The sequence below is a fragment of the Carettochelys insculpta genome, chromosome 24 (genome assembly GCF_033958435.1).
Source record: "Carettochelys insculpta isolate YL-2023 chromosome 24, ASM3395843v1, whole genome shotgun sequence".
NCBI lineage: Eukaryota > Metazoa > Chordata > Testudines > Carettochelyidae > Carettochelys > Carettochelys insculpta.
This window is the reverse complement of record NC_134160.1, coordinates 10,718,167-10,743,747: the sequence shown is the minus strand read 5'-3', so window position 1 is coordinate 10,743,747 and position 25,581 is coordinate 10,718,167. Positions and strand designations below refer to the sequence as shown.

Sequence of the window (25,581 nt, the reverse complement as noted above, 5' to 3'; positions counted from 1 at the left end):
TTTCAAAGCCATTGGAGTTCTTAGAAGTGGATCTAAAATGTGGCTCCTCCGCCTGGGGGGAGTAGTGGGAGGGGAAGGAAACAGGTGCCAAAACCAAGAGGCGTGTGTGTGAATGGCTTCAATGGTCAGGCCGCCAACCTATTCATACTAGGGGCAGGTACTTGCCTGAACAACCTTCTGGCCACTTTGTAGGTTAGCGTGTTCTTATGTGGCGTGACCAAAGATACATTCTCAAGAGCACAGGAGGTAGAACTGCCAGTGTTCAACCAGTCTGGGGGTGAGACTGAGGCTGCTTTGTTTTGGGGGGAGGTATCTCGGCTTGCCTTTGTATTTCTGTCCAGTTGTGCCCAGGTTAGTGGGCTCCTATGGAAATGCAAATCCAAAGCAGCCATCAGCTGGTGCTTGTATTGGGAGTTGTTGGCCATTGGATCTGCTTACGTGCTCTGTCTCTTTGCAGTGCATGTTGAACAGGTGAGGGTGCCTTTCCTTTCAGCTCCTGGTTAAGTATTCTCTCTCTGTTTTCAGCTACAGGGCCTGGCTGCTTCTCATAGCATTCTCCCCCCTCCCCACTCACACTTGTGCAGAGGTTATGCCGACTACAGGTTTACAGGGCTCCGCCTTGCAGATCATCTGCAGTCAGTTGAGTTCTCTCCTTATCAGTCACAATGCACCAGACCAGAACCAGGGAAGGGGCTCGTGTGAGTCCCAAATGGCCAAGAAACTGTGTGAAGTACAACTTCATGAGGAAGAGAATTACAGTCCATGGACTTCTTAAATACGCCTGCTTTAAAAGTACCTGCCCAGGATGGGCCAAACCTGTCTCTCAGCTGCCCTGGGTATGGTTTTCTTTCTCTTATTCTTTTACAAAGCCTTGAAGTGGGATATGGATCAGATTTTATTACTGTATTAATGTTATTCCTTTTGATTAATTTTAGAAACTAACCAATTTTTTCCTGTTTAGAGTGATGTAAAGCTAGAAGAGTTGTAATGATCCTGAAGTGCCTTATTTCCTATACAATATGAATATATTTATAAGATTGATTAATTCCATTTGTATTCTGGGGGGTGTCTACTCTAGGCAAAGGTGGTGTCGGTGGGGAAAGAGATGCACCATGTCTTACAAGGAGCAAAATGAGTCTTACAGTGTTGCAGGAAAAAGGGAGTGAGAAGATTCTCCAGGTTGCAAGCAGTGGGGGTTACTCCCTTTCAGACCAGAGGAATGCAGAAAAGTATCAAAAACTAAACCCTGTTAGTCTCACCTGCAAAACGCTGTACGTCTTTGGCATGGAGGTTAACAACTTGTTTTGCTTCAGAGAGTGCACAGTGACAGATTCTGGATGGTGATGCCAGTGTAAATCAGGAGTAACACCACTGGCTTAGTGGAGTAGCTGTGCCTTTACACCTGTTTATCTGAATTCAGATTTTTTCCTAGTAATTCCTGTTTTCGATTTCCCTCTGTCAGGTGCTGTTTAGCCAAGCTTTCCTACTGTGTTTTTTATAGTCTGCTTGGTCTCCCCCCGCACCCGCCCCAGATGAAGATCCCCATTTGCAATTTTTGTAATGTACCTGTAAAAAAAATCTTCCTTTTTTAAAAATGTAAACTTTTAAAAAAATCTTGATAAAATCTTTCTATCCAATCAACAGCTGTGTTCATGTCACTTTGGAGAATGGGGCTAACAGGTTGGGAACGGTGCCTTTGGGTGCTAGAGGGCAAAGATCCAGCCCTTTTGTTATGGCCTTGATGATGATGGTCCCACGAGGGACTGGTTTTGCGAAGCTCTTAGTGTGATGACTTGGGAGTTACCAACAGACTGGCAAAAGCCAGCTAAGATTGCCACCCACAGCTGGGCTGCCATGACTCGTTTATCTTTACCTACAAGTTCCCAGCCTGGGGATGGAACAGGAGTATTAGAACGGGATTATGGGAGGTGCCATTTTAGCATCTTGTGTCTGTATAGCCAAAGGGTCCTGTAATATGTCCATGTAAGGCCACAACTCTGTAACCCGAGGAGCCCCCCAGTGCTGCAGCTGCGAGTCTGGAGCCAACTGCAGGAGCTGTGTTAAGAAGAACATGAAACCTCACTCTGGGTTTCCCCTCACAAGAGTTGGCATATCCCAAAAAACCTTTGAAACACTGTGCAGAAATCTCTTCTTCAGATACTAAAATGCAGCCCCTTCTGGAAAAGTGCCGTCTCCGTAGCCAACTAGTGCTTGCCATGCTGCATAACTGCCAGGATGGGAAATGGCATCCAGAGAGTCAGGCAAATCTCTGCGTGGACTTAGAAGAACCTGTGTCCTTTTTGCTACAGCAGAGTAGCCAGGCTGTGCTTCGTTTTAAAAGCTGCTGAAAGACCCACTTGTCGTAAATTCCACTAACATGGATGGAGGACTTGCAGCCCAGTCTCATAGACTGTTGTGCAAACAATCTGCTGCGTAAGCCTCTTGTGTGAATGTTAGTTGCAGAGCATGTGGGTGCAAAGGAACCTTTGTCTCAAATTCAGTCCTGTCTTAACATCAGGCCTGAATGGCTACTAGGTAGAACACCCGTTGACTTCTGTGTTCACACACATGCTGCAGCATTGGGCCTTTTCGCCATTTGCAGCTGATACAGCCCCCGCTGCAAATCCTTGTTTGGGTGATTTGTGAGTTATTCCTGCCAGCTCCAGAGCAAGCTCCCAGCACAGCTACGGCAGAGCTGCTTTTGAGGTACTCAAACGATTGGGAGAGAGAAGAAAGGGTTGTTTGCCACTGGATCCAACAGCCCAAGCCTGTTAGCGCCCTATGAAAATTCACTGGCTCTCAGAAAAGCCCATCCTGAACATAAAAGATGCCGTCTTAGCCTGTCAGCTGGTCTTAGAACTGGAATCCCAATGTCCCTCTCGTTTGCCAAGGCCAGAGTTTGTGTGGTGCTCCTGTCTTCAAGAACCTGACATACCAAAATGTCACCTTCTTGCAGCTTCTAATCCCTTCCAAGTTAGCTTTTCGATTCCTACAGTCTGCTAGCCTGCATACTCCCTGGCAGCAACAAGTCTTCCCAGTTGGTACCAAAAAACCATGCATAACCCTGGTCGGCAGCAAGCTCTTAATACCAGATCCTGCTCTCGGCGTGTCCCATCACCTCTCTTTGCAGTCGCTGTGCTTGTTACCGGGACGGCTGTGTCCTTCCTGAGCGAGGACAGCCTGGCTGCAAGGACGAGAGTCTTGAAACGCAGATTAGACTCTGAGCCTGTGGGAGGATACATGCTGATTTGCCACGTGTGGGGTGAGCAGTTCTGGGAAGCTGGCTTCAGGGCCATTCTACCAATACACCAAATATGCCGCCGCATAAGGCTCTGTGGCATTTCTGGCACCTGATTGCCCCAGATTTTGCATGTCCTCAGTAGCTCTGTTTGTTGCAGCTTCAGTTCCAGCAACCAGCCTCATCCCACAACCAGCCCACTTGAGGGCTGCACCCAGCAGGTCTGTCCATGGATGTGGGGGGGGTGCAGGGCCTGGGACAACCCTCCCCCTGCCTCTGCTCCGCCCCCTCACCTAAATTCCGCCCCTTCGCCCAAGCCCCCTCCCCCAAGGTATATGTCCCAGGAGGTTCGTGGGCAGCCTGGTGGTGGCACCAGAAGTCAGTGCACCCCCATGCTCACCAGGTGGCCCCTTCCCCCTCTGCTCCACCAGCTCCACCTCCCTGCACTGCACCCCCACCTGGGTTTCCCGCTTCCTCCATCCTCTGCCCCAAGTGATATGGCTGGGGGCTGGGTCTCTCCCACTGCTGCTGCCTCCCTGCCCTACTCCTCCTCTCCCCGGCTCCTGCTCACACAGCCCTAAGTACAGTGTGGCCCCCCCGCCACCACCCTCCAGGAGGAGCCGCCTCTACACAGGCAGGTGTAGGTGCTCAGGCTGCATAGGGCTGCAAAGCCACTAGGGGTGGCCCTGGCTGCCCCATGCAGCGCTGCAGCAGCACCTACCACAGTGTAACTGAAATCAGAAGTGCGCCTGCCTGCCGGGAAACCTGCCACGCTTTTTTTTTTAATGTCTGCCAAGCACTGCAATCAACGTGATCTCTCACCAGCTGCCTCACTGCAGCCAGTACCTGAGCAGCAGGGAGAGTGCTCCCTGCCATTAGTAGTGGCTTCCTGAGGCAGCTGCAAGGGTCTGTCAGTGCCTTGCAACTCTGGCCTTGTCCGAAGTGTTTGATGTGTGTTCATGTCTGCAGCTCTGTGGAGCTCAGGGCTAAAGCACAGCTGGCTGGGACGCAGCTTCCCAGGCGCCCTGGTCTCCAAAGACCCATTTAATTTTCTCCTTCAGGGTGGTGTTAGCAACACCAAGATGCTGCTGCCGGCCGGACAAGTGGGATGTCGGTCCTCTCCACTACTGACGTCATGTTCTTTCCCTTAATTCCCCCTCTGGGAACAAGGCAAGAGCAGGCCCTGCCAGCTCTGATCAGTGTTAACAGCCTGCTCTCCCCATGTGTGGCAGAGCAGAGTGCTGCCAATGTCACCCCCTTTCCAAGGCCAGATTCATTATTTAAGCATCCAGTGGCTGGGGGAGAGCAGTGGAGGTGAGGATTATCCTCTTCTGCATGCACAGTCTGTCTGAAGCACCCATTTCCTTCTCTCTGAAATCTGGGTGTGCCAGGAATGCGGGATCAGCCCTTAGCAATGGCTGGCTTCTTTTTTGCTGTTGCCTACGCAGGCGGGTGGGGAAAGGAAATAAGCTCCTGAGCTCTGTGTGGCTTTATCTGTGACTCTTCCATCTGCTCACAGCAGTGCACAAATAACTACAGGGTGCCTGAGGAATTAGGTATTTGGAGCTAGCACTTCTGCAGTCTGGCAGCACAGCAGCTCTGTACAGGGCTCAGATGCCTTAACAAAGGCTAACTCCTGCACAGGGAGGGGTTCAGGCAGCAGTTGTCAAGCTCATTTTATGCTGAGAGCCAAGTCACACTTCTAACTATGGACAGTGAGCCAGGGCCATGTACATTTGGTAAACCCACAACCCTATGTGCTTCAGAAGATCTCCCACTGCAACCAAAAGGAGGTTGGTATTTTGTCAGGTTAAAATAGTTTACAGAGCTAGTCTTGCAAGGTTGATGTTGGCTTCAGTGGTTATCTGTGGGTTCTGTGCAGCTCTGAAACCAGGCACACTCCAATCTCTATCCTTTGTTTATCTGATTCCCTGGATGCAGTCACCTGATTTATGGGCGTAATTGTAGAAAGCGTGCAAGGGATGTGCATGTAATTGTGGGAAGTGTGCATATGGGGGACGCCGACTGTCTGAAAGACCAACGTGCTCTAAGCAGTATCATGAGGCTTGAGAGTCAACATCTCACTGAGGTGAACAGAAGTATTTCACCTGTCTGAGCGACAGGTTCTGGCTGAAGGCTCGTCACAGTGAGAGTGGATTTTCTGTGCCCGTTTAGCCTTACTCTCATGTAGGAGGCTTTTCTTTGTGGAGCTTGTCCTCTGCAGCAGTAAGAACGTCACTCAAACCATCTTGCTGACCTCACCCCCTTAAGGTCTTGGTACTATAGCGAGGCTCAGCAAATCATGCTCCGTCTTTCAGCTCTGGGCTGCTAATTTAGATCTCACCCAATCCACAGGTTGAACTTCTCTTGTCTGGAACTCTTGTCCAGCAACATCCGTAATCAGGCAGGATTTTAGCTGGATGACCACTTGTCATGGGTGTGGCCAAGTTTCCCGTGGTCCCATAAAGTTTGTTTCCAGCCACCAGTACTGGCTCTGTGTTCTGGGGTGTTATTTAGCTGTAATTTACCCCAAATGTCTTCTAAGAGCCCAGTAAGCAGTGGAAGTTTTGCTAATGTGCTCGACAATATTGACCTGAGGGTGCCGGATTCGAGAGGCTCAACCTGTAGTACTAAGAGCCATTCAATTGTCCTATGTGAAATGAGCAACGAATTGGTGTCTCAAATGAACAGCACCATTGGCAAGGATTGAATGGAGACATGGAGAATGACCGTTGCTCCTCTACTGATGTTCCAACCCAAGTTAGCTAACATGGGTTACCCCCTCACCCCCCCCATTCAGTGTGTCCTATTGGACTCAGGAAGTCAGGGGTTGGAGCACAAGTGTCTAGTTGGGCAGAGGCACTGCCCTGATGCACCAGAGATAATGATGCATCTGACAAAAGAACCAGGGAAGGCCTCTCCTCCCCTCCCCCTCTGGGATAGCTTTGGCAGAGCCCGTCGGATTAGAGGAGCACTGGGAATACATCTTGGAAGTTTTCCTCACTTTCGACCCACTTCTGCTTCCGTCCCAGGTGATGCTGGTGAAGGGCAAAGCCTCCTCCAGCCAACGGAGAAGCAGAGGAAGCAAGGTGAGATGGTGAGCTGCCAGTTCCTGAATTTTCACAGGGGCTCAGCCCACCTGCTCTTAGCAGATAATCCTGCGCCAAAGGGAAGTGAGTGATCCTTGCCAACGTGGCCTCTCCCTGGAGTAACCAGTGCAGAGCCCTGCAGCTGCTGTTTTGTTCACACAAAAGCCAGGAACTGCAGTGTTTTCTGCTGCCTCCAACGATCCTCTGTCATTTGCAGGAGGAACATTTGGCTGTGAACCATATCCCGGGCAGTACTGGGGAGTACTACCCTCGACTAACCTTTTTCCACGGCCCTGGGCAGAGACTATAAATATTATCCTCTGCCTGCTCCATTTAAGGACAGGATATGGGAAACAAACCCCCTTTACTCCAGGCGTTCAAGGCTGCCTCTGATATTGGCACTGGTTTGGGCAGCCAGGCAGAACGCCAAGCACTTGGAAAGCTGCACTGGCACAGCCCAAGTGACTGCAGAGCAGTCTGGATTGAAGTAAAACCTGCCCGACTCGTAACAAGTGGGTACACACGACCAAAACATCAATTGTGGATCCACTTTGCTGCCTGTTCCTTCTTGTTTACCAACCCCAGGGGGCAGCCAGTCAAGCCCAATCTGCCACCGAAAACCTTAGGGGAGCTTTCCCTCCACAACAGCTCGAAATCACACAAGCCCCAACACCGGTGGTTTAGCCCAAATCAGTTGCACACGGTGTTGTTTATTTAGCCTGTTTTATTTTCCCTGCAGAGAGTGATCCCTTTCCCATGAAAGGGTACGTGCCTGTCTGTGACGTAAAGGTGTTTGTCTAATCCAGCCCTATCCTGCGTGCTCTGTGAGCTGAAAGCCTGGATCAGTGCCTGGAGCAACGGTGGAATTGCTTCTGGTTTGTGTTCTGGGAAAGCAAACATCAGTCTGTGTGTGGGGTCCGGGAGTTTGCTACTGCCCTGCACCAAGCTTGGCATGGCTTTCAGCACAGGAGGGAAAGGAATGCAGCAGCAGGTAAGAATCTCCTGAATCTGTAGGCGGCTCAGCTGCCAGGCGGGGGGAGATGGGAGCCTCACTAGTGCAAAACCTGGCTGACTGGGGCATTTCTGACGAGTTTAACAGTGACCTAATAGTAGGGAGGACACGGTATTGATTGCTGTAGCACCATTGATGTACAACGTGGGCCTTGCCAGACAACTAAAATGACAAAATCCTGCTCCCAAGACTGTTCTAGACTGATTTGCACAATGGCCAAGCACCTGCTGGTCCTAACAACCAGCAATTACCATTCCCAGAACAAAATTGATTGCTAAGGCTTGGGCGGGGGGGTGCATGGGGGTGGTATCCCCTAGTGATTTGGGGTCCTGTATTCTAGTCCTGGTGCAGGGGTGGGGAAAATACCCCAAAAAGCTACTTGAGTAAAAGTGCAGCTGCTTTCACTTCAGGATACTTGAGTACAAGACATACATACATATCTCCTAGACCTGGAAGGGACCTCAAGGTCATCGAGTCCAGTCCCTGCCCTCTTGAAAGCACCAAGCACCATCCCTGACAGATTCTTTTTAAAAACCTCTTTGCCCCAGTCCCCTAAATGGCCTCCGTAAGGATTGAACTCCCAACCCTGGGTTTACAAGGCCAATGTTCAAATCACAGATGTGATCTAACGGTAAAGCTCTGCATCTGAATTTATTTGCTAATGAAGCTGTTGTGAGTAGGACTATTAGCGACTTTAAAAGTATCACCAGCACTCGGACCATACAGAGGTCAGAAGGTCAAATTTTGGCCCTCTGCCTCGGAAAGGTTGCTGACCCTGGGTTTAGTTCATCAGCTCCTTGGGGCAAGAATGGCCTCTCCCTGTATGTCTGTGCGGCACCCAGCACCATGGGGTCCAGATCATCCTTGGGACCGCTAGGTGTGACCGCAACAACCATTGCTTTCAGGCGTCGTGGGGGACGGCCCTCTTTGCATAGGTGGGAGCGGGGTGTGGCTGAGGAAGGCTGCTGGGTGCCCAGTGGAAATGTGTTTTAAGAACATTAGCAATATGGGGCCTGTGACACCCAGCATAGCGGTTCTGCTTCTGTTCAGAAGAGAGAAGCGTTACAAGATCTGCACTCCCTCTGGAGTCATCTCCGCAGAGCGATCAGGAACTGCGCGGGCCAGGAATAAAGACCTCATTCCCCAATCTGGGCCCTCCTCTTGGGGAAGTGCACTGCACTGGTCTTCTGCTTAAGAAGGCGGCTTTGGCCACTGGGGCTACCCGTCTGGTTCCTTTTGCCAGCCCTGTAGCCTCTGCTGTTCTTCCAGCTTCCAGCACTGGGCACTTCTGTCTCTTGTCAGATTCTGCACTGACTCCAAAGCCAGCAAGAGGAAGGAAACCATGTTTTCTTTTTTTTAAAAAAAAAAATGGGCTGCTCCTGCATGGGACTGCCAGACCAGCGGGGTCAGCATTCAGCCGGTGGCGTCAGGAGCAGCCTTTTAGCTTGCAGCTCTGTTCCCTCCCATTGAATAGTCCCAGCAGCCCACATTGTGGGACCTGTGGGAGGAAGGCACTATGCAGATGCTGTTTTTCCTCATTCCAGGAGGTGTCAGGCCTGGGTCTTTCTCCTGGCTTTTTGCTTTCTCATGACAGTTGCTGCAGCTTGCAGCATTGGCATGTGAGGCACAATGAGTGCACAGAGCAATGACTGATTGGTTGTGGCCTCTTGGAGACCCAGGCGGGGAGGACAAAGATTAAGAGCCCAGACAGCCCAACATTCCTCTCCCTGTGCCACCAGTCCCACCTATTGGGCTATTAGCCCTGCGTCATTTCCTGCACTGGGCACGTTTTGATTGCCAGAGCCATTCCTATGAAGGAAATAAACCCGAACCACTAAGCGGTTTGAAACAGATGCAAGAATTCTTTGTAGAGGAATATAATGCCCTAAATTACAGAGGTGCTGGGCAGCTGGAGCTCTGATCTGCTGCCTTCAGAATGCATCTGAAAATCAGGGGGACTCAGTGTTGCAGCCAAACTGCCACAGTAACATCCCTGTGCATGGAGCTGCCTAACGTGGCTACTAGCCTTGCACGGTAGCAGAGAGCCTCACTCTCTTTGCGTGTTTATCCTCACAGCCCCTCAGTGGCAGAGCTGTTGTCCCCCATTTACAGCCAGGGACCAGAGGGACTCTGTCTTGGCACAGGTCTCCCTCCAACTACCTGTCGTGAAACAAGGATCTGAGCCAAAGCATAGAGGGGTACATGTCCTACTACTGCAAGGAAAGAGTTACAGCAGGCTGGAGGGAGCCTGCATAGTTCCATCAGCCAATGAGTAAAGGGCTCCTGGGGGGGAGCCAATCAGAGGACAGCTTGCTGGTGCAGCCTTGTATAAAAGGAGCTGTTCCAGCTAAACTGGGTCAGTTGGGTCCTGGTGAGGGAAGGGGAAGGACCAGCTCCCAGAGAGAGAGAGAGCGAGCGCGCGAGCGCGCTAGCACCTTAGCTAGGGCAGCACTGGGCAGGATAAAGGGAGCTTGGGGAAGGTTCCAGCCTGACTCTTGCCAGACTGTGGGCCCCAAGCTAGAGGCCCAGATGGTGCTCGGGGTCACAGGGCAAGGGACAATGAAGGGAAATTGCTAGGTCTCAACGTAAAGGCCTAGGCTGCTGGACCTGGGAGGGGGTGACTAAGCGGCGTAGCACTACTAACAGGGCAGAGTGGCTATGGGGCAGGACCCTTTGGAAGAGGGTGGGGCAGGAAGCCCAGTTGCCCAGGGTTTCCCAAGTCTTAAACGAGGGCTCTGCTCGTGGGCTGCTTCTCCTGCAGTTTTTTGGCCTTGCCTTCTCCAGGTTCTAAGGCCCGTTACAAGCTACAGGCCAAACAGTGACACGTTGATGTCTGTTTTGCTCCTTCCTTGCTGGAGCAAGGCCCCTGAGGATGCACCCGGGGCATCCCCATTACACCCACATGGGAGTTTCTGCCTGAGCAAAAAGAGAACAGGACTGGCTCTGGCATTTGGGCTGGTGTCCCTGCAGCAACCTGCCTGCAGTTCTCCTCGCACTGTGCTGGAGGGTGACTCCCACCCCATGTGCAGCGTGCTGCCCAGTAGGCCCTCTAGAGGAAGCATTAAAGCCATTCTGCTGTGACAGAGCGCGGGCAGGCCCCTGGTTTTTAGTTTAATTCACAAGGGCTACGTCTACACGTGCAGCCAACATCGAAATAGGCTATTTCGATGAATAACGTCTACACGTCCTCCAGGGCCGGCAACGTTGATGTTCAACTTCGACGTTGCTCAGCCCAACATCGAAATAGGCTCAGCGAGGGAACGTCTACACTTCAAAGTAGCACACATCGAAATAGGGATGCCAGGCACAGCTGCAGACAGGGTCACAGGGCGGACTCAACAGCAAGCCGCTCCCTTAAAGGGCCCCTCCCAGACACAGTTGCACTAAACAACACAAGATACACAGAGCTGACAACTGGTTGCAGACCCTGTGCCTGCAGCATAGATCCCCAGCTGCCGCAGAAGCAGCCAGAAGCCCTGGGCTAAGGGCTGCTGCCCACAGTGACCATAGAGCCCCGCAGGGGCTGGAGAGAGAGCATCTCTCAACCCCCCAGCTGATGGCCGCCATGGAGGACCCAGCAATTTCGACGCTGCGGGACGCGGATCGTCTACACTGTCCCTACTTCGACGTTGAACGTCGAAGTAGGGCGCTATTCCTATCTCCTCATGAGGTTAGCGGCTTCGACGTCTCGCCGCCTAATGTCGAAGTTAACTTCAAAATAGCGCCCGACGCGTGTAGACGTGACGGGCGCTATTTCGAAGTTGGTGCCGCTACTTCGAAGTAGCGTGCACGTGTAGACGCAGCCAAGGACTCCTCAAAACAGCTCACGGCACTGGGTGGGAGAAAGAGCAAAGGCCTGAGTCAACATTGCTGGGATGTGAACCTGTGGCGGCAGCATTTCAAACAGCTAATCTGTGCGATGCTGTAGACCCTCTGTCCTGGGTTTGAAGTGAGAGTGCCCAGAACTCTTTCAGGGTGCATCTGTGCTTGCATTCTTCTTTTGAAAGAGGCATGCAAATGAGGTGCAGATTTTCAAATCTGACACCTCGTTTGCATATTCTTTCAAAAGAGCTTCTTTTGAAAGAGGAAAAGCAGTGCAGCTGCGGCCCTTTCGAAAGAACCCTTCTTCCCTTTTTTTTATGGGAAGAAGGTTTCTTTCCAAGATGGGGTTTACTTTTGAAAGAGCAGTACTCCAGGGAGGTGCCAGAGATGTAAATCTGCACCTCATTTGCATTTTTGATTTCCCTCATTTGCATACCTCTTTTGAAAGAGGACTGCAAGTGTAGCTGCAGCCTCGGTGTCCTGCGGTTTCAGGGTGCCCTAGAGATCACACAGCTGTTTGCACTAGGAGAAAAGTCTCTCTGTTCCACTTGGGTTCTGTTTAACCCCCAGGCTTACTTGGGGGTTGCAAAGAAGGAACTGTCCCCCCATCTCTACTATCAGCTTGGCTAGGGACCGCGCCCCAGTCTCAGCCAGCCATGCAGTGACTGTGTACTGCTTGTATCCAGCACTGACTCTTCAGCACTCCCCTCAGCATGCGGTAGCTACAGCTCTGTATTAATCATTTCCATAGGAGTGTAGATCGGGGGTGAGCAAACTTCTTGCTCTGGGCCCCGCTTTTTGACCCTGCAATTAGCCCCACCCCCGCCTGTGGGAAGACCACAGGAAGGGATGCGTGGGTGCTCGGGAAGGGAGTATGAGGTTTGGGAAGGGGATGATATGCTCAGGAAGGAGGTGCTGGGTGCTCAGGGGGAGGACCCCCGCAGCGGATGTAGAGGACACAAGAAGTGCCCTGAAGCAGGAGGGGTGCTCGGGGATGTCTCAAAGGGAGGACCCCGGGGGGCTGCTGTAGAGAAGGACGGTGGTGGTCCTTGGCTGCACCATGTTGACAAATGGCGGCGGCACAAGGCTGGCGGCGGTCCAGCACCCCCACCCCCACCCCCGGGCAGCAGCACGAGCACCACACCAGTAACTCGGGGGCGGGGGTGCTGGGGGCCAGCATTCCATGGGCTGCGGGGACCAATGCAGCCACCTTACCTGAGACAGGAACTCACCAGCTGCCCCTGCTGCCTGGCTCAGGGCCTCCGCACGTTCTCTTTGGCCCAGCAGTAGTGGTGGTGGCGGCCACGCGGGCGGAAGCAGGAGGCTGGGGAGGCAAAGGAGCCGATTGTGTGGCGACCTCCCTACAAAATGATGTGCCCCCCCCCGCATTTTGTGCACCCCTGGTGGTGATCATCTTCATACAACCCCTGTACCGTCTCCCGCTTATAACCCAGCGTTTTCATTTAACTTTTTATCAAGTCCTTTGACCCAGAAACTTCTTACATCTTTTTGTATTAAATCCTTTGTAATAAGAAAACATCTTTATACCAGACTAGATCTCTCCCCTCTTACTTAATTGATGGCCCTGTTGGTCCTGAATGAGATGCAAATGGAAAAGGTATAAAAGCCAAGCACACCCCCGCAAGAGTTGCAAGGGTTGGAAGCCAGATCCAAGGACAGTAAGACCTGGGAAGTGGGTTCATTAAAAGAAGACTGGACATATTCACGGCCTTGGGATGCAGCAGCAGCAAGTACCTGTTTTGGAAACCTCCTTTCTGAAGCGTGGCAGCATTTAGACAACAGCCAGAGGAAGGCGCCATAGAGTCTGCGTGTGCCTGTGATGAACACCTGCTGTAAATCTAAGTTTTTTTGCAGGGGAACCCTGGGTCTCATCACCATTGGAGCATTGAGCTGGATTGGCAGAAGCCCGGCTCCACCTCTCCCCTGTCTAACTCACCGAATCAGTGAAGTTCAGAGGAGCAGGAGTTGATAACAAGATGGAGTGTGCTTGTGTGTGGGGGGTGAGCAAGCACATGAGCGTAATACATCATGTGCATAAGATAAAGTGGTGATTGGTCTCTGTATTATCGTTGCATGTGGTGTTCTGCCTCACCCCCTGCAAAAGATCCTACGTAATTCTTTTGGGTACAACAGTTGTCGATAACCGCTCAGTCGAGGCAGCATTCTGCTCTCCCGCAGTGTGTTCCCTCAGCTTTTTTCGCCACTTGGGCCCCCAGAAGTTGGAGACAAAGACCCTTGGACACCCTCATACAATCCAAGGGCTGGAAGGGACCTCAGGAGGTCATTGAGTCCAGGCCTGTGCCCAAAGCAGGATCAACCCCAACTAAACCATCCCAGCCAGGGCTTGTCAAGCAGGGGCTTAAAAACTTCCGAGGATGGAGAATCCACCAACTCTCTTGGTAACACATTCCAGTGCTTCACCACCCTCGTGGTGTAATAGTTTTTCCTAATAGCCAACCTAGACCTCTCCCTGTGTAACTTCAGACCATTGCTCCTTGTTCTGCCATCTGTCACCACTGAGAACAGTCTCTCTCCATCTTCTTTAGAGCTCCCCTTCTGGAAGCTGAAGGTTGCTATCAAATCACCCCTCACTCTTCTACAAACTAAATAAGCCCAAATCCCTCAGCCTCTCCTCATAGGTCATGTGCTCCAGCCCCTTAATAATTTTCATTGCCCTCTGCTGTACCCACTCCAATGCATCCACATCCTTTCTGTACTGCAGGGTCCACAACTGGACACAATACTCCACATGTGGCCTCACCAGTGCTGACTAGAGGGGAATAATACCTTCTCTAGCTCTGCTCAAAATGCTTCTAATGCACCCCCACGTGCCATCAGCCTTCTTGGCTACAAGGGCACACCTTTTGATCCTCTTCCCTAACTGAATAAAAGCCACCGAACATGAGGGAAAACGTCCAGCTAACAAGATGTATTGGGCAGCAGAAATGTCTCCTGGGAGAACTGAGGGAAGCGCTATTACCTGGACTTTTTAACAAGACTGGCCAGAACACTAGAAAATGTGCCATAGGGAAGAATCCTGAGCTGGCTGCACGGAGATGGGCTGAGGAGCTGACAGTTCTCTGGAGTCTGTGATAAAGGTGGCCTTAATTGGACTCAACGCTTTGTCCTTGTTCACGGAATCCAGTTACTCCCCTTCCCCAACAGTGACCTTCCAACAGCCCTCTCCCCCATAAGTCAAGCATCACCCATCATATCACAAATTACCTTTATTCTTCTTATGCTTGTAAACAAGAATGCAGTACTTTCCAATCCCATGGAACAAGAGTCTGTGCAACAAAGCAGTGAGCTTCCAAATTTCCAAAGTGCCTCCTGCATTTGCTTCCTTTCCAGATTCCTTCACACCTGAAGAACCTACAGTACACTGAAGAGCTGTCTTCTGAAACACAGTTTTGAATCTGGCCAACACGCAAGCGGTCTCCACTGAGACAGCAACGTCAAATAGTCTCTAATAGTGCAATGGGTTTGAATGTAACTCAGATCATCTGAGCCCTTGGGTTTTTATAGGCACAGTCCAATATTGCAGCATCCTCCTTTTTTCATGCCTGTTGTCTATACATGATACAGTTAAACATCCCCACATTACCTAATACCACCCAGGGCACTCAGCATGCAAAAAGAACCTTCGTTATTGTTTTGTCTTTATTAAAACACAGTGAACACTAGAGGGCGGCAAACTACAGCATTGGGAAAAATCTATTGTCTTGGAAAAAATTTGGTCATAAATAAATAAATAAATAAATAAAATAAATACAATAATGCATCGATTTTTTTTTTAAAGCTGGTTTTGTTCTGGCCCATTGTTGCATGGAACCGACAGATCTTTGATGTAGAAAATAAATAGCTGAAGCTCTGAGGTAATTAACAAGGCATATAAAAGCCAAAACCAAAAAGATAGTCTCTTTAAAAAAAAATGCACCATCAATATTGTGTCAAAGAAAATATGTAGGGAGATCTTGCTCTCACACACTCACGTTTCCTCGCACTCACTAACAGACTTATTTATTATGGATAAAAATAAATCTCTCTCTCTTTTCTGTAAATTCTGAAAGTGGAAAAATAAAGGGTGAGAGCAGCTCACGCGCACCAGGGAAGGGGAATCAGAGGAAACACGGAATCGTTGAGAGCTCTCACAAAATCTCTGTGGTTATGCAAAAAGGGGGACTGTCGTGTGCAAATGGGTCTTTGGACTGAGGGCCAGTGAGTCAGACATCGCTGGGAGATCGGGACCTGAAAGGCATTGTGGAAGAGAAGCACCCGCAGCATACAGTCCATAGCACTTTCTGGATCTCTTGGTTCCTGAAGGCATAGATTATGGGGTTAATCATGGAGTTGTAGGTGGCGGGGAGGATGGTCATGTAGGTATAGAGAGCTGGGTAGGTGTAATCTCCCAGGAGGCAGTAAATGGCAAAGGGCAGCCAGCAAGAAGCAAAAGTCCCCAGGATGACAGCTAACGTGGAGATGCCTTTCCTGGTGGTGACGTAGTGCGAGGTGGCCAGGAAGTGCCTCTGCACGGCAATCTGGTGGGCATGCCTACAAACAATCTTGCAGATCTGGACATAGAGCTGCAACATCACTGCAAAGACCATGAAGAAAGAGATGGACAGGATGATGAGGTTGTTCTTGGTCAGGGGCTTCACAATGCTGCAGATGGAGACGTCTTTCAAGCAGTTCCAGCCCATGACCGGCAGCAGCCCGAAGCAGATTGAAAAGCCCCAGGTCAGCATCAGCATGATGTAAGTCCTGGTGACTGTCCGTTCTGAATAGTAAGTCAGTGCGTTGTAGAGGGAAAGGTAGCGGTCTATGGTGATGGTCAGCAGGCTGCCCACGCTGGCGGTGAACGAGGTCACCAGAAGCCCCACCGTGATGAGGTTCACAGCCTGCGACTGGATGCAATAAATGAAGGCGAAGTGGAATATCAGCCCTAGGCCAGCCAGGAAGTCAGCGGTGGCCAGGCTCCCGATGAGCAGGAACATTGGCGTTCGGAAGGCCGGGGTGTGAAATACAATGGCTACCACGATGGCATTCTCACAGGAGATGATGGTCCCAGAAACACAAAGCACCACATCCCAGAGATTCAGGACAAGAGGTTGCCCCAGCGAGTCCAAGTTCAGGGAGTTCCTGCTGCCATTGCTGGCTGCAAACCAGCCTCCCTGGCTTTCGGTGGAATTGTGGGCCATGTCCTTGCTCATGACGTCCAGGAGTGACCTGCAGGGGGCACAGCACCAACTTCCATTTAGCATCATCCTGTAAAGACGAAGGCTCAGATGTGCTGATGGACTTGAACCTGGGACTTACTCTGTGCACTGATCAGGGCCCCGTCTAACAAACTCACCCACCTGGTTCCCCATTCGTCTTTCCCAAGGGCTCGCCTTCCCCGAGGCTCCAGCGCAGCTACCCTGCTGTGCAGTGTGCTCACCATTCGCTCGTAGGGGAATGGGTATTGCTGCTTATTTTTTTTACACCTTCTTCCCTCCTTTGCATGGACCAAAAAAAAAAAAAAGGTGGGTGGAGCCCACAAAAAAGCCCCCCCTCTAGTGATCTCGTCACCTGGGTTTGCCCCCCTGTGTGCCTCCCGGGCGTTATGAGCTTCGCCCTGACTGTGTGTAGGTGGTGGCGTGGAAGCCAGCACCGGAAAGGACAGGGGTCATTGCGCCTGGGCCCTTTTCTTCTTGGACTGCTCCACCCCCCCTAGCCTGGGCTCTGGCACCTCTACAGCTGCCAACATGCCGCCTGCCAGAGCTCCCTGGGCGCTGCAGTGCTGCCAGCACCTATTTGCAGCTGCCTTGGGGGGGTGGGGGCGCTGATCCTCCCCCGCCCCCCGTCCTTTGCTTTGCACTGGGGGGGACCCTCCTCCTTTAACCCTGGATTGGCTCATCCGACGCGCCCCTGGCTAGCTAGGGGCGGGCGGGGGGGGACCCCATTCCCAGGGGCGCCTCACCTGGTGCGAGGGGGCCGGGCCGCCCGGCGGGCTCCGTGCGGCTCCTGGGCTCCTGTTGCGGGCGGAGGGCTCCGTTCCATGTGCGGCTGCAGTGAGACGGGGCCCGGGGAGGCGCGGCGGAGTTATAGGGGATTAGCCCCTTCGGGGTGACTCACGCCGCGAAGCCTGCGTCTCCTGCCGGCTCGCTGCTGGGTGACGTCAATGAGACGCGGGAGCCAATCACCTGTGGGGCCGGGCCCCGGCGCGCGCCGCGCGGCATAGTAATCGGGTTCCCACCGGAGCGTTCCATTCATAAAACCGGCCCTGCGGGCAGGTGCTTCCCAGGCGCCCCCTTCCCCCTTCCCCGGTGCAGTGACAGCCGCGGGGGCGCTGGGGGTCAGCCCCCATCAGAGCCTGGCGCCCGAGCCAGGGGGTCCTGGCCAGCCGGGGGGCGGGGGCTGCCTGCTACAAAGTGGTCCCGAGCAGGGCTCGGCTGCCCGCGCCGTGGAGCGGGGACCCCCCGCGGGTGAGCATGGGCGGGAGCGGTCAGCATTAGTGGCCTGGCACAGGCAGTGCCGCCCGTCGCGGGGATGCACCCCGTGTCCTGCGGGGGGGAGGGGAGCGCTCCAGCCCTCGCGGGGCTCATGGGGGTGCGTTCCTAGGGGGCTGGATCGGCTTCCGGGGCCCACGGCTCTGGCTGGAGCCTGCCGCCGGGCCTGCAGCGCCGCCCCCACATCCGGGGAGCCCGCCTGGGGCAGAAGGAAGCATGGCGCCCCCGCCCCCAGCCTCCAGCTCAGCCCCTCGGGCCAGAGCCGGAAGCGCTCCGCTGCCTCTCTCCCCGGGCTAGGGCTTCACAAGCGAGCGCTGAATAATTCATCGCCCGGAGAAAGAGCGACGCCAGCCCGGCGGTGCTGGGAACCTGAGCTGCTTCCCGCCAGGGCTGGGCCTGCGCTGGAGACCCGAGCCGCGCCACGCTGCAGGGCAGCGCGCGTCGGGTGCAGAGAAGGCCGCTTGGGGGGCGGGGGGAGAAGCGCTCCCCTCCCTGCCGAGGTTGTGCACCGGTGCAGGGGGGAGGGGTCTTTCCAGCCCCCCCTCCCACTCCCCGACCACGCGTGGGAGCGGAGCAGGCTGGCGGGTTGGGGTGCAGTGAGGGAGGGGCTGCATTGCCGGGTGCTTCCTTGGCCCGCCCTAGATGCAGGAGCTGCCGCGGTAGCACTGGGTTCCCCGCCTGGCTGCATCAGCTGCCCGGAGAGACAGGGGGAGTCATTCATTGCGTGCGCTCATGTCCTCGTTCTGCGGCGCTGAGCTGTGGCCAGGCGAGCGGGCTGGGGACCTAGAACAGACGCAAACCGAGGTCGGGCCCCTGCCACTCGCCCTTAGTCCCAGGAGCTGGATGCAAAGCTGTGGTAGCATTGGGCACATTGGGTAGCTGTGGTGATCCAGCCCCACGCCAGGCCCTGGACCTGCCTGGGCATCAGTAGATCCCCCCACCAGGAGAGTGAAACCCACAAGCCGGCGCTCAAAGGAACTCCTGGAGGAAGACAAACCACCTGTCACCTGCAGGCCAATGACTCACCCAGCTCTCCCTCCTGCTGGGACTCCTGCGTCTTCTTTATCCAAGGAAACCGGCACCATCTCTGCAAGGCCTGAACCTGAGGACGTAAATCCATAAGTCTGTTGGACACAGGAATTGGGTGCTGATGTTATGGGCCATTGCAACAATTTGGGCCATGTGCTGCTGCCTGGTACCCCTTCACCGTCCATGCCCCACTTCAGAGATGTTAATGGTCTACCTCATTTTAAGTGGTCTCCTGCAACTGGCTTCACAATCTAGCCTGGCTGGTATTGAGCTCAGGGGCTCTCCAGACCAGATGAGATCTGTGATGCTGTGAAGCTCAGAAGTTTGTTCTGGCCAGCAACATAAGTCGATGCATTTAAAATATATCCTCTCCCCAACGGTGGCTCTCGTAAGGTGCATCTACACTTACCTGAAGAAAGACGTGGTGGTGGTCAGTCTTCTGGGGTTCAATGTAGTGTTCCTAGTGAGCCCACACTTAGGCTACGTCTACACTCACTGGGAGTGTCGACGGCTGCAAAATCGATTTTAGGTACGTGATGGGCATACCTAAAATCGATTTTGCAGCCGTCGACATTGGTCCCTGTCCTCGCTGCAGAACGCCAACAGGAGAGCTCATCTCATTGACATTCCTTAACCCTTGTGGCTCGCCAGGAGTGCCGGGGTCGATGTTGCTCCTGGACTGCATTGTTTCCTGCATGCGTGAACCGGCGTCCCGGAAGATGGAACCCAAGCGTTTGATCTTCCGCAGCAAGCGTAGACCCAGCCTTAGGGTGAATCTTCCAGAGTTTGGTTTTGCTGCCTGTGTTGACACATGGCAAAATGGATCTCCCCGGGCTTGGCCATCGACTCTGGTACTCCACACTGTTGTGTGGAGTGAGGGATGTCAGCATGAGCCTGAAAAGCCTCAATCTACTCGGAGTAAGAATGTCGATTCTGACTCATTGATTCTAACGATACTAACGACATCGCTAGAATTGCATATTGGAAATCGACTTTCTCCCTTGTGTAGAGCTAGCCTTAGGGTTTGTGTATACTATGGGGAAGACTGACCTGGTCAGGGTTGATCCTCCAGAGTTCGATTTTGTGTGTCTGTCTGGGGTTGGCAGTTGACCCCCGTGTGCGCTGACGTCATGAGGAGCAAGGGAGGTTGATGGAATAAAGTCCAGGGGAGAGTTTCTCCCATTGGCCTTCTCGCTGTGAGGACAGCAGGAGAAATTGATCTTGGATATGTCCACTCCAGCTACGCCATTCACGTAGCTGGAACTGCATATCTTACATCCATTTTTCATAGGAGCAGAGACCCGGCAGAGACCCAGAACGTAGGGTACATCTCCATGTACTGCAGTATTGATGCTGCAGAGATCCTTCTTCCAGGATTCGATTTAGTGATCTAGAAGGGACACACTCAGTTGAATGCTGAGGGTGCTCCTGCAGATCTTGGCACCCTGGCAGAGAAAGCCAAATAAGGCACACTGACTCCAGCTGTGCTAGTCTCATAACTGGAGTTATGCATCTAGGTTTCAAGTATCACAGCGGTAGCCGTGTTAGTCTGTATCTTCGAGAACAACAAGAAGTCCCGTGGCACCTTATAGACTAACAGATATTTTGGAGCATAAGCTTTCATGGGCAAACACTCACTTCATCAGATGCATGAGTGGGGGGGTGGTTTCAGAGGGGTATTTACAGAGTGGGTAAGAGGGAGGGCCAGAACTGACAGGGTCTATTCAGCAAGGTGGAAATGGCTCATTTTCAGTAGTATGTATCAAAAGATACAAAAACAAGTCAGATCAGAGAGGGGAGATGTGGCCCATTGTCAGACTCTAACGTGGAGCTGTTAACACGCAGGGCAGAGAAGCTGCTTTTGTAAGGGGCCGGCCGCTCCCAGTCTCTGTTTAATCCTCGGTTGGTGGAGTCAAATTTGCAAATAAATTGCAGCTCAGAGATTTCTCTCTCCATTTGATTTCTGAAATGTCTCTGTTGTAGGACTGCTCCTTTTAAATCTGTTACTGAGTGTCCAGGGAGGTTGAAGTGCTCTCCCACGGGTTTCTGTACATCACCATTCCGAATGTCTGATTTATGTCCATTTGTTCTTTTACATAGAGACTGTCTACTTTGGCCAATGTAAATTGCAGTGGGGTATCTTAGGTTGACTTTCTCCCCTAGAATAGATCTGCCCTTCCACCGGGTAACTCCCTTGCTGAGGGGTGTGAAAAATTCACAACCCACATAGACATGCTCACCTAACCCCCAGCATCGACAGCACTGTATGTCCCATCAGTAAAGCTAAGGCTGCTTGTTGAAGTAGATTAACTGCACCAAGGAAGGCCCCCCACCCCGTCTGCGTTAGAGGCTATGTCTACACTTCCCTAGAAAGTCGACAGCTGCTACGCAATTTTTGGTGTGCCAACTGCGTACCACAAATCGACTTTGCAGCTGTCGACTTCTGTGCCTGTCTTTGTGGCAGGTCAATGGGAGCGCTGCCCTGGTGACCTTCCTTAATCCTCGTGGCTCGCGAGGCATTCCGGGGTTGACATTCACCCTGGAATGCACCATTTCATGCATGCAGAAAATGGTGTCCTGGAAGATCAGACCGAAACAGTTGATCTTCTGCAGCCAGTGTTAGATGTATGTAGCCGTAGTGTCTTCAACAGAGCACTACCAACCTGCTCCGCACTGGTGCGATGCTGTGTATGGACAAACCCTTAGTAGGAAGGTGGCATTATGGGTATACAGTGGGCTTTCTCAGTGGTCTTTAGGCACTAACTCCTGCTGAAAGCAATCAGTGAGATTGAAACCAATATGCCTGAGGTACCAATATACCTCTGAGGGTCGGGCCAAAGGGCTTGTATTCTAAAAGGGAGGTGCATTATATTCTTTACATATGTGGGGAAGTCACCTTGGGTAAGTTGTTGCTCCCACTGCTTCTAGCTCTGTAATCACTATTTACCTGTAGCACCAGGGTTCCCTGTGAGCTGAGTGCTTGGGCAGACACCCAGGAGAGAGTTGGGTGCTGCCTAGCTGATGAGCAGAGCTGCCCACAGCCAACAGCGTGTGTTTCCACTGGTGCTGTACATCTGCACAGGCCTTGGTGCACAGAACAATTTATCCTGCACACAGATGGAAAAACTAGAGGGAACTGTGTTCAGCTCTGTCTCCCGGTGCCTCTCTGCAAAGCATCAGCCCCCCTCCCCCCGTTAGTTATTTATTTGGCTGCTAAAAGCCCCCCACCAGCCCTGGTGTCTGCCTCCCTCATTTGGATTTGTGGCTCTGGCTAACGGGAAGGGAAGCAGGGGCCAGATGAACTGCAGGGGCCTCTCCCACGTGGGTGTGGAGCCAACTGGCTCAGGAGCCGGGAGGCTTATAAGACACCAAAGTGCTCAAGTATTTCTAGCCTGGCTGAGAGCATTTCTAGAATGCTTAGCACTGTACCTTTGCAGAGCTCGCAGTGTGGTGGGTCAGAGGAACAGGGCAGAGGACAAGGGTTCAGTGAAAAGCTCCTGTTGGCTGTAATTAAAAAAAACTTGGAGCACAGATAGAGCCCTGCAAAGCTGCAGGTATCTGCTTTATATCCACATGTATCCACTTTATATCCCCAGGTGTCTGCTTTAGATCCCTGGGTATCCACGTTATATCCCGGGGTATCTGCTTTATATCCCTGGGTATCCACTTAACATCCCTGGGTAGCCGCTTTAAATCCCTGGGTATCCCCTTCATATCCACGGGTATCTGCAGCCATGGATATGGTTGCAGCTCTCCACTGGTCATTTTTGCAGCTAGGGCCATGAATACAAATTTTGCCCATGCAGGCCTGTAAGCATAGAGCTGAGAGCTAGGGATGCAGAGGGTGGGTATTGCTGTCCTGTGAAGGCAGGGGCACGGGGTTTTCATTGGCTTGTTTGCTCTGGGAGAGCTGCGTTAGTAACAAGAGGGTAGCAGCGTGTGTGTGTGTGTGTGTGTGTGTGTGTGTGTGTGTGTGTTGTTTCAGGTTCTTGCACTGAACCCATTTCCCGGGCATCTGATGCTCAAAACAATGGGATTGGTGTTGCTGGTTTCTTCTCACCACAAGGGCATTGAGTGTGTGAGTTTCAGTGATGCCATAAGGCCAGGGAGAAGGGTGACTTGCTCTGGGATGAGCACGTGGGGTGTTTTTCATTGTCCCGGCCCCTTCTGAGCTGCTGTGGTAGGTTTAGCTGGTGTCACAGCTTCCTTCCCACCCCAGACTTGGTTCATTTCCACTGAGAGAGTCATGGGTGAGCAGTTTGTACAAATAGGGGCATGAGTAAAGCATCCCGGGACCCACCTCAAGGACAGGCAGGAGATACCTCGTCTGAAGCTGTAACTATGGCTTCTCTGTGCATCTCCCACCATACTGTGTTCCCAGTACTGCTTTACCTGGTCCCAGGCAGTCCCTGGAGAGGGAAAGGGGCTCTCTGTCAAACCAGGTTCTCCTCTTTTACAGCAGCAAGAGCCTTCTCAAGGGCAGTAGGTGTTTCAGGCTTTGTTGCTCTCTCCATGGGCCTAGGTGACAGCTTTTACAGCGAGGTAGGGGCTGTCCAGGTGGAGACGTTTCAAACAACAGCATGTTAGGTAGCAGGGTGCATTTTCCAAAGCCTCGCACAAGCCAGGAGGTAGCTCCAGATCCCATCAACCTGGCCAGAGAGCCTGGTCCTTGGGGGAACCTCAGGAGCAGTGAGTTTAATTCCCAGCTGTGCTGTTGGGTCTTGGCCAAGTCACTTCCTCCTCTTGGCCATCCACCTTTGTCTGGCCTCTTTGCATTGTTAGCTCCCTGGGGCAGGGATATCTCACGTCATCTCTGGACACCCCAGATTGTACTGAGTTGCCCAGGCTGGAGTAAACCTTCCCTGCCTCTGGAGTGCTCCATCCGCATCCTGCTGTACACCGAGAAAGGAAGGGAACGGAAGACAGGAGTCCTGGCTCCAGGCTTCCATGCAGTAATTAGCACATGGAGCGCTCAGCATTAACCACTCCTGGCTAGCAGGGGAAGTGGACGTTTTTGTATGTGAAATAAACACACCCTAGTGGGTGAGCGTCGGGCCCCAAGTGGCCATCTCAGCAGAGTGCTGCAGTGACGTACATCCCCAGGCGTCCCTAAAGGGCATCCCTGCAGGTCAGGACCCAGGTTCCTGGGCAGGGCCATGGGGTTTTGCCTTTATGCTTCTGATGAGGCCAAAGCGCTCCAGAGCTGCCCTTTCAGCAGTGCTGAGATCACCCCTACATGTGCCTTCTCCAGAGCTGCCCACACAGGTGTGTTGCCCTCTCCAGCCCCATTTGTATCTGACACCAGAGTCTTGTTGTCCTTGCTCTCCAGATTCTAGGCAATGAAATTTGCTTTCAACTCAATCCCCGGCCTCTAGGGAGCGGGGCTGGGAAACCCTCCCTGCCTGAAAGGAGGAGTAGGTGAGGCCTCCCACTGACCTTGGGAGGCAGGATTCAATCGGATGGTGTCCCTCATTCAGTTACCCCCAAGCCTGGCCAGCTACATGGGCCAGGCACAGAGCTGGTCAGCGTGATTGGCTCTTCCAGGACTTGACCGGCCCTGGGCTAAGGTGAGTGACAAAGGAAGCAGAAGAGGATACCGGGGCGTGCGTGGGGAGGCAGGCCTGGCTCTGGATACACACACAAGCTCAGCCCGCAGCCCATGGCAGCACTGCTGAAATGCTGCGTGATGAATCACCCTATGTAGGATGCACTGGACTGGTGAGTCACTGTGCTGCAGAGGCAATCGTTCCGGCACTGTGCTAGAGAGCAAACCAGCTGCTGCATGCTCACAGCCCAGCATGTTCTCTGCAGCTCAGACCCTCCCATCCCCTCCAGGTCACCCTCCCTGCCAGGGGGTAGTCCATGGGGGGGGTGATAAAGGCTTCTCTTCCCTCCACAGTATGATCAGTGGCTGTTTGTCCCACCTCTACCCCAAAAGGCTTCAAGATGGAGTTGGTAAGTCACAGAGATCCTCTTGGGACTGTCACTTGATGGGCTGAAATACACCCCAGACAATCTTCCTGCTTTGAGCCAGGCCTTCCAGCTTCCTCCAGCACTGGCACAGCGATAGGGCCACAGCCCCCCGCAGTGTAATACAGACGCTGAGATCAGCTCAGCTCTAGGAAGGCTCAGCCAGGGGGGGATTTGCACCTGTACCCCAGGTGCACCGTCCCCATGAGTCTTGAACCTGAGATAAATCCATCTGACTCTGGAGGAAGCTTAAAGCTCATGTTGTTCACACCCTGTCTTCTGTAAAGAGACATGCACAGCTGGTCGCCCCCCCTTACCTCCCCTGGGAACAATTATTTACATTGATTTTGTTAATTCACCAAGTGATTTTATTAAGTATAAGAAGTAGGATTTAAAGCAGCTATAAGCAATAGCACATAGCACAAAGTGGCTACGTCTACACGTGCACGCTACATCGAAATAAGCTATTTCGATGAATAGCGTCTACACGTCCTCCAGGGCTGGCAACGTTGACATTCAACGTCGACGTTGGGCAGCACCACATCAAAATAGGTGCTGCGAGGGAACGTCTACGCGCCAAAGTAGCACACATCGAAATAAGGGTGCCAGGAACAGCTGCAGACAGGGTCACAGGGCGGACTCAACAGCAAGCCACTCCCCTAAAGGGCGCCTCCCAGACACACTTGCACTAAACAGCACAAGATCCACAGAGCCGACAACTAGTTGCAGACCCTGTGCCTGCAGCATGGATCCCCAGCTGCAGCAGCAGCAGCCAGAAGCCCTGGGCTAAGGGCTGCTGCACACGGTGACCATAGAGCCCCGCAGGGGCTGGAGAGAGAGCGTCTCTCAACCCCTCAGCTGATGGCTGCCATGGAGGACCCCGCTATTTCAATGTTGCGGGACGCGGATCGT

The 25,581-nt window shown here is 52.8% G+C and overlaps 1 protein-coding gene across 1 annotated transcript; it reads right to left on the bottom strand.

The window, feature by feature from the left end:
* Positions 1-15,405: 15,405 nt before the first annotated feature.
* Positions 15,406-16,392, bottom strand: GPR3 (G protein-coupled receptor 3). Its single transcript, XM_074976392.1, has one exon. It carries the CDS (start codon positions 16,390-16,392, stop codon positions 15,406-15,408), a length of 987 nt encoding a protein of 328 aa, XP_074832493.1.
* Between the last annotated feature and the right edge of the window lie 9,189 nt (positions 16,393-25,581).

What these genes read in the sequence shown, in the direction of transcription:
- GPR3 (XM_074976392.1), bottom strand. Translation starts at nt 16,392, where the DNA reads ATGAGCAAGGACATGGCCCACAATTCCACCGAAAGCCAGGGAGGCTGG.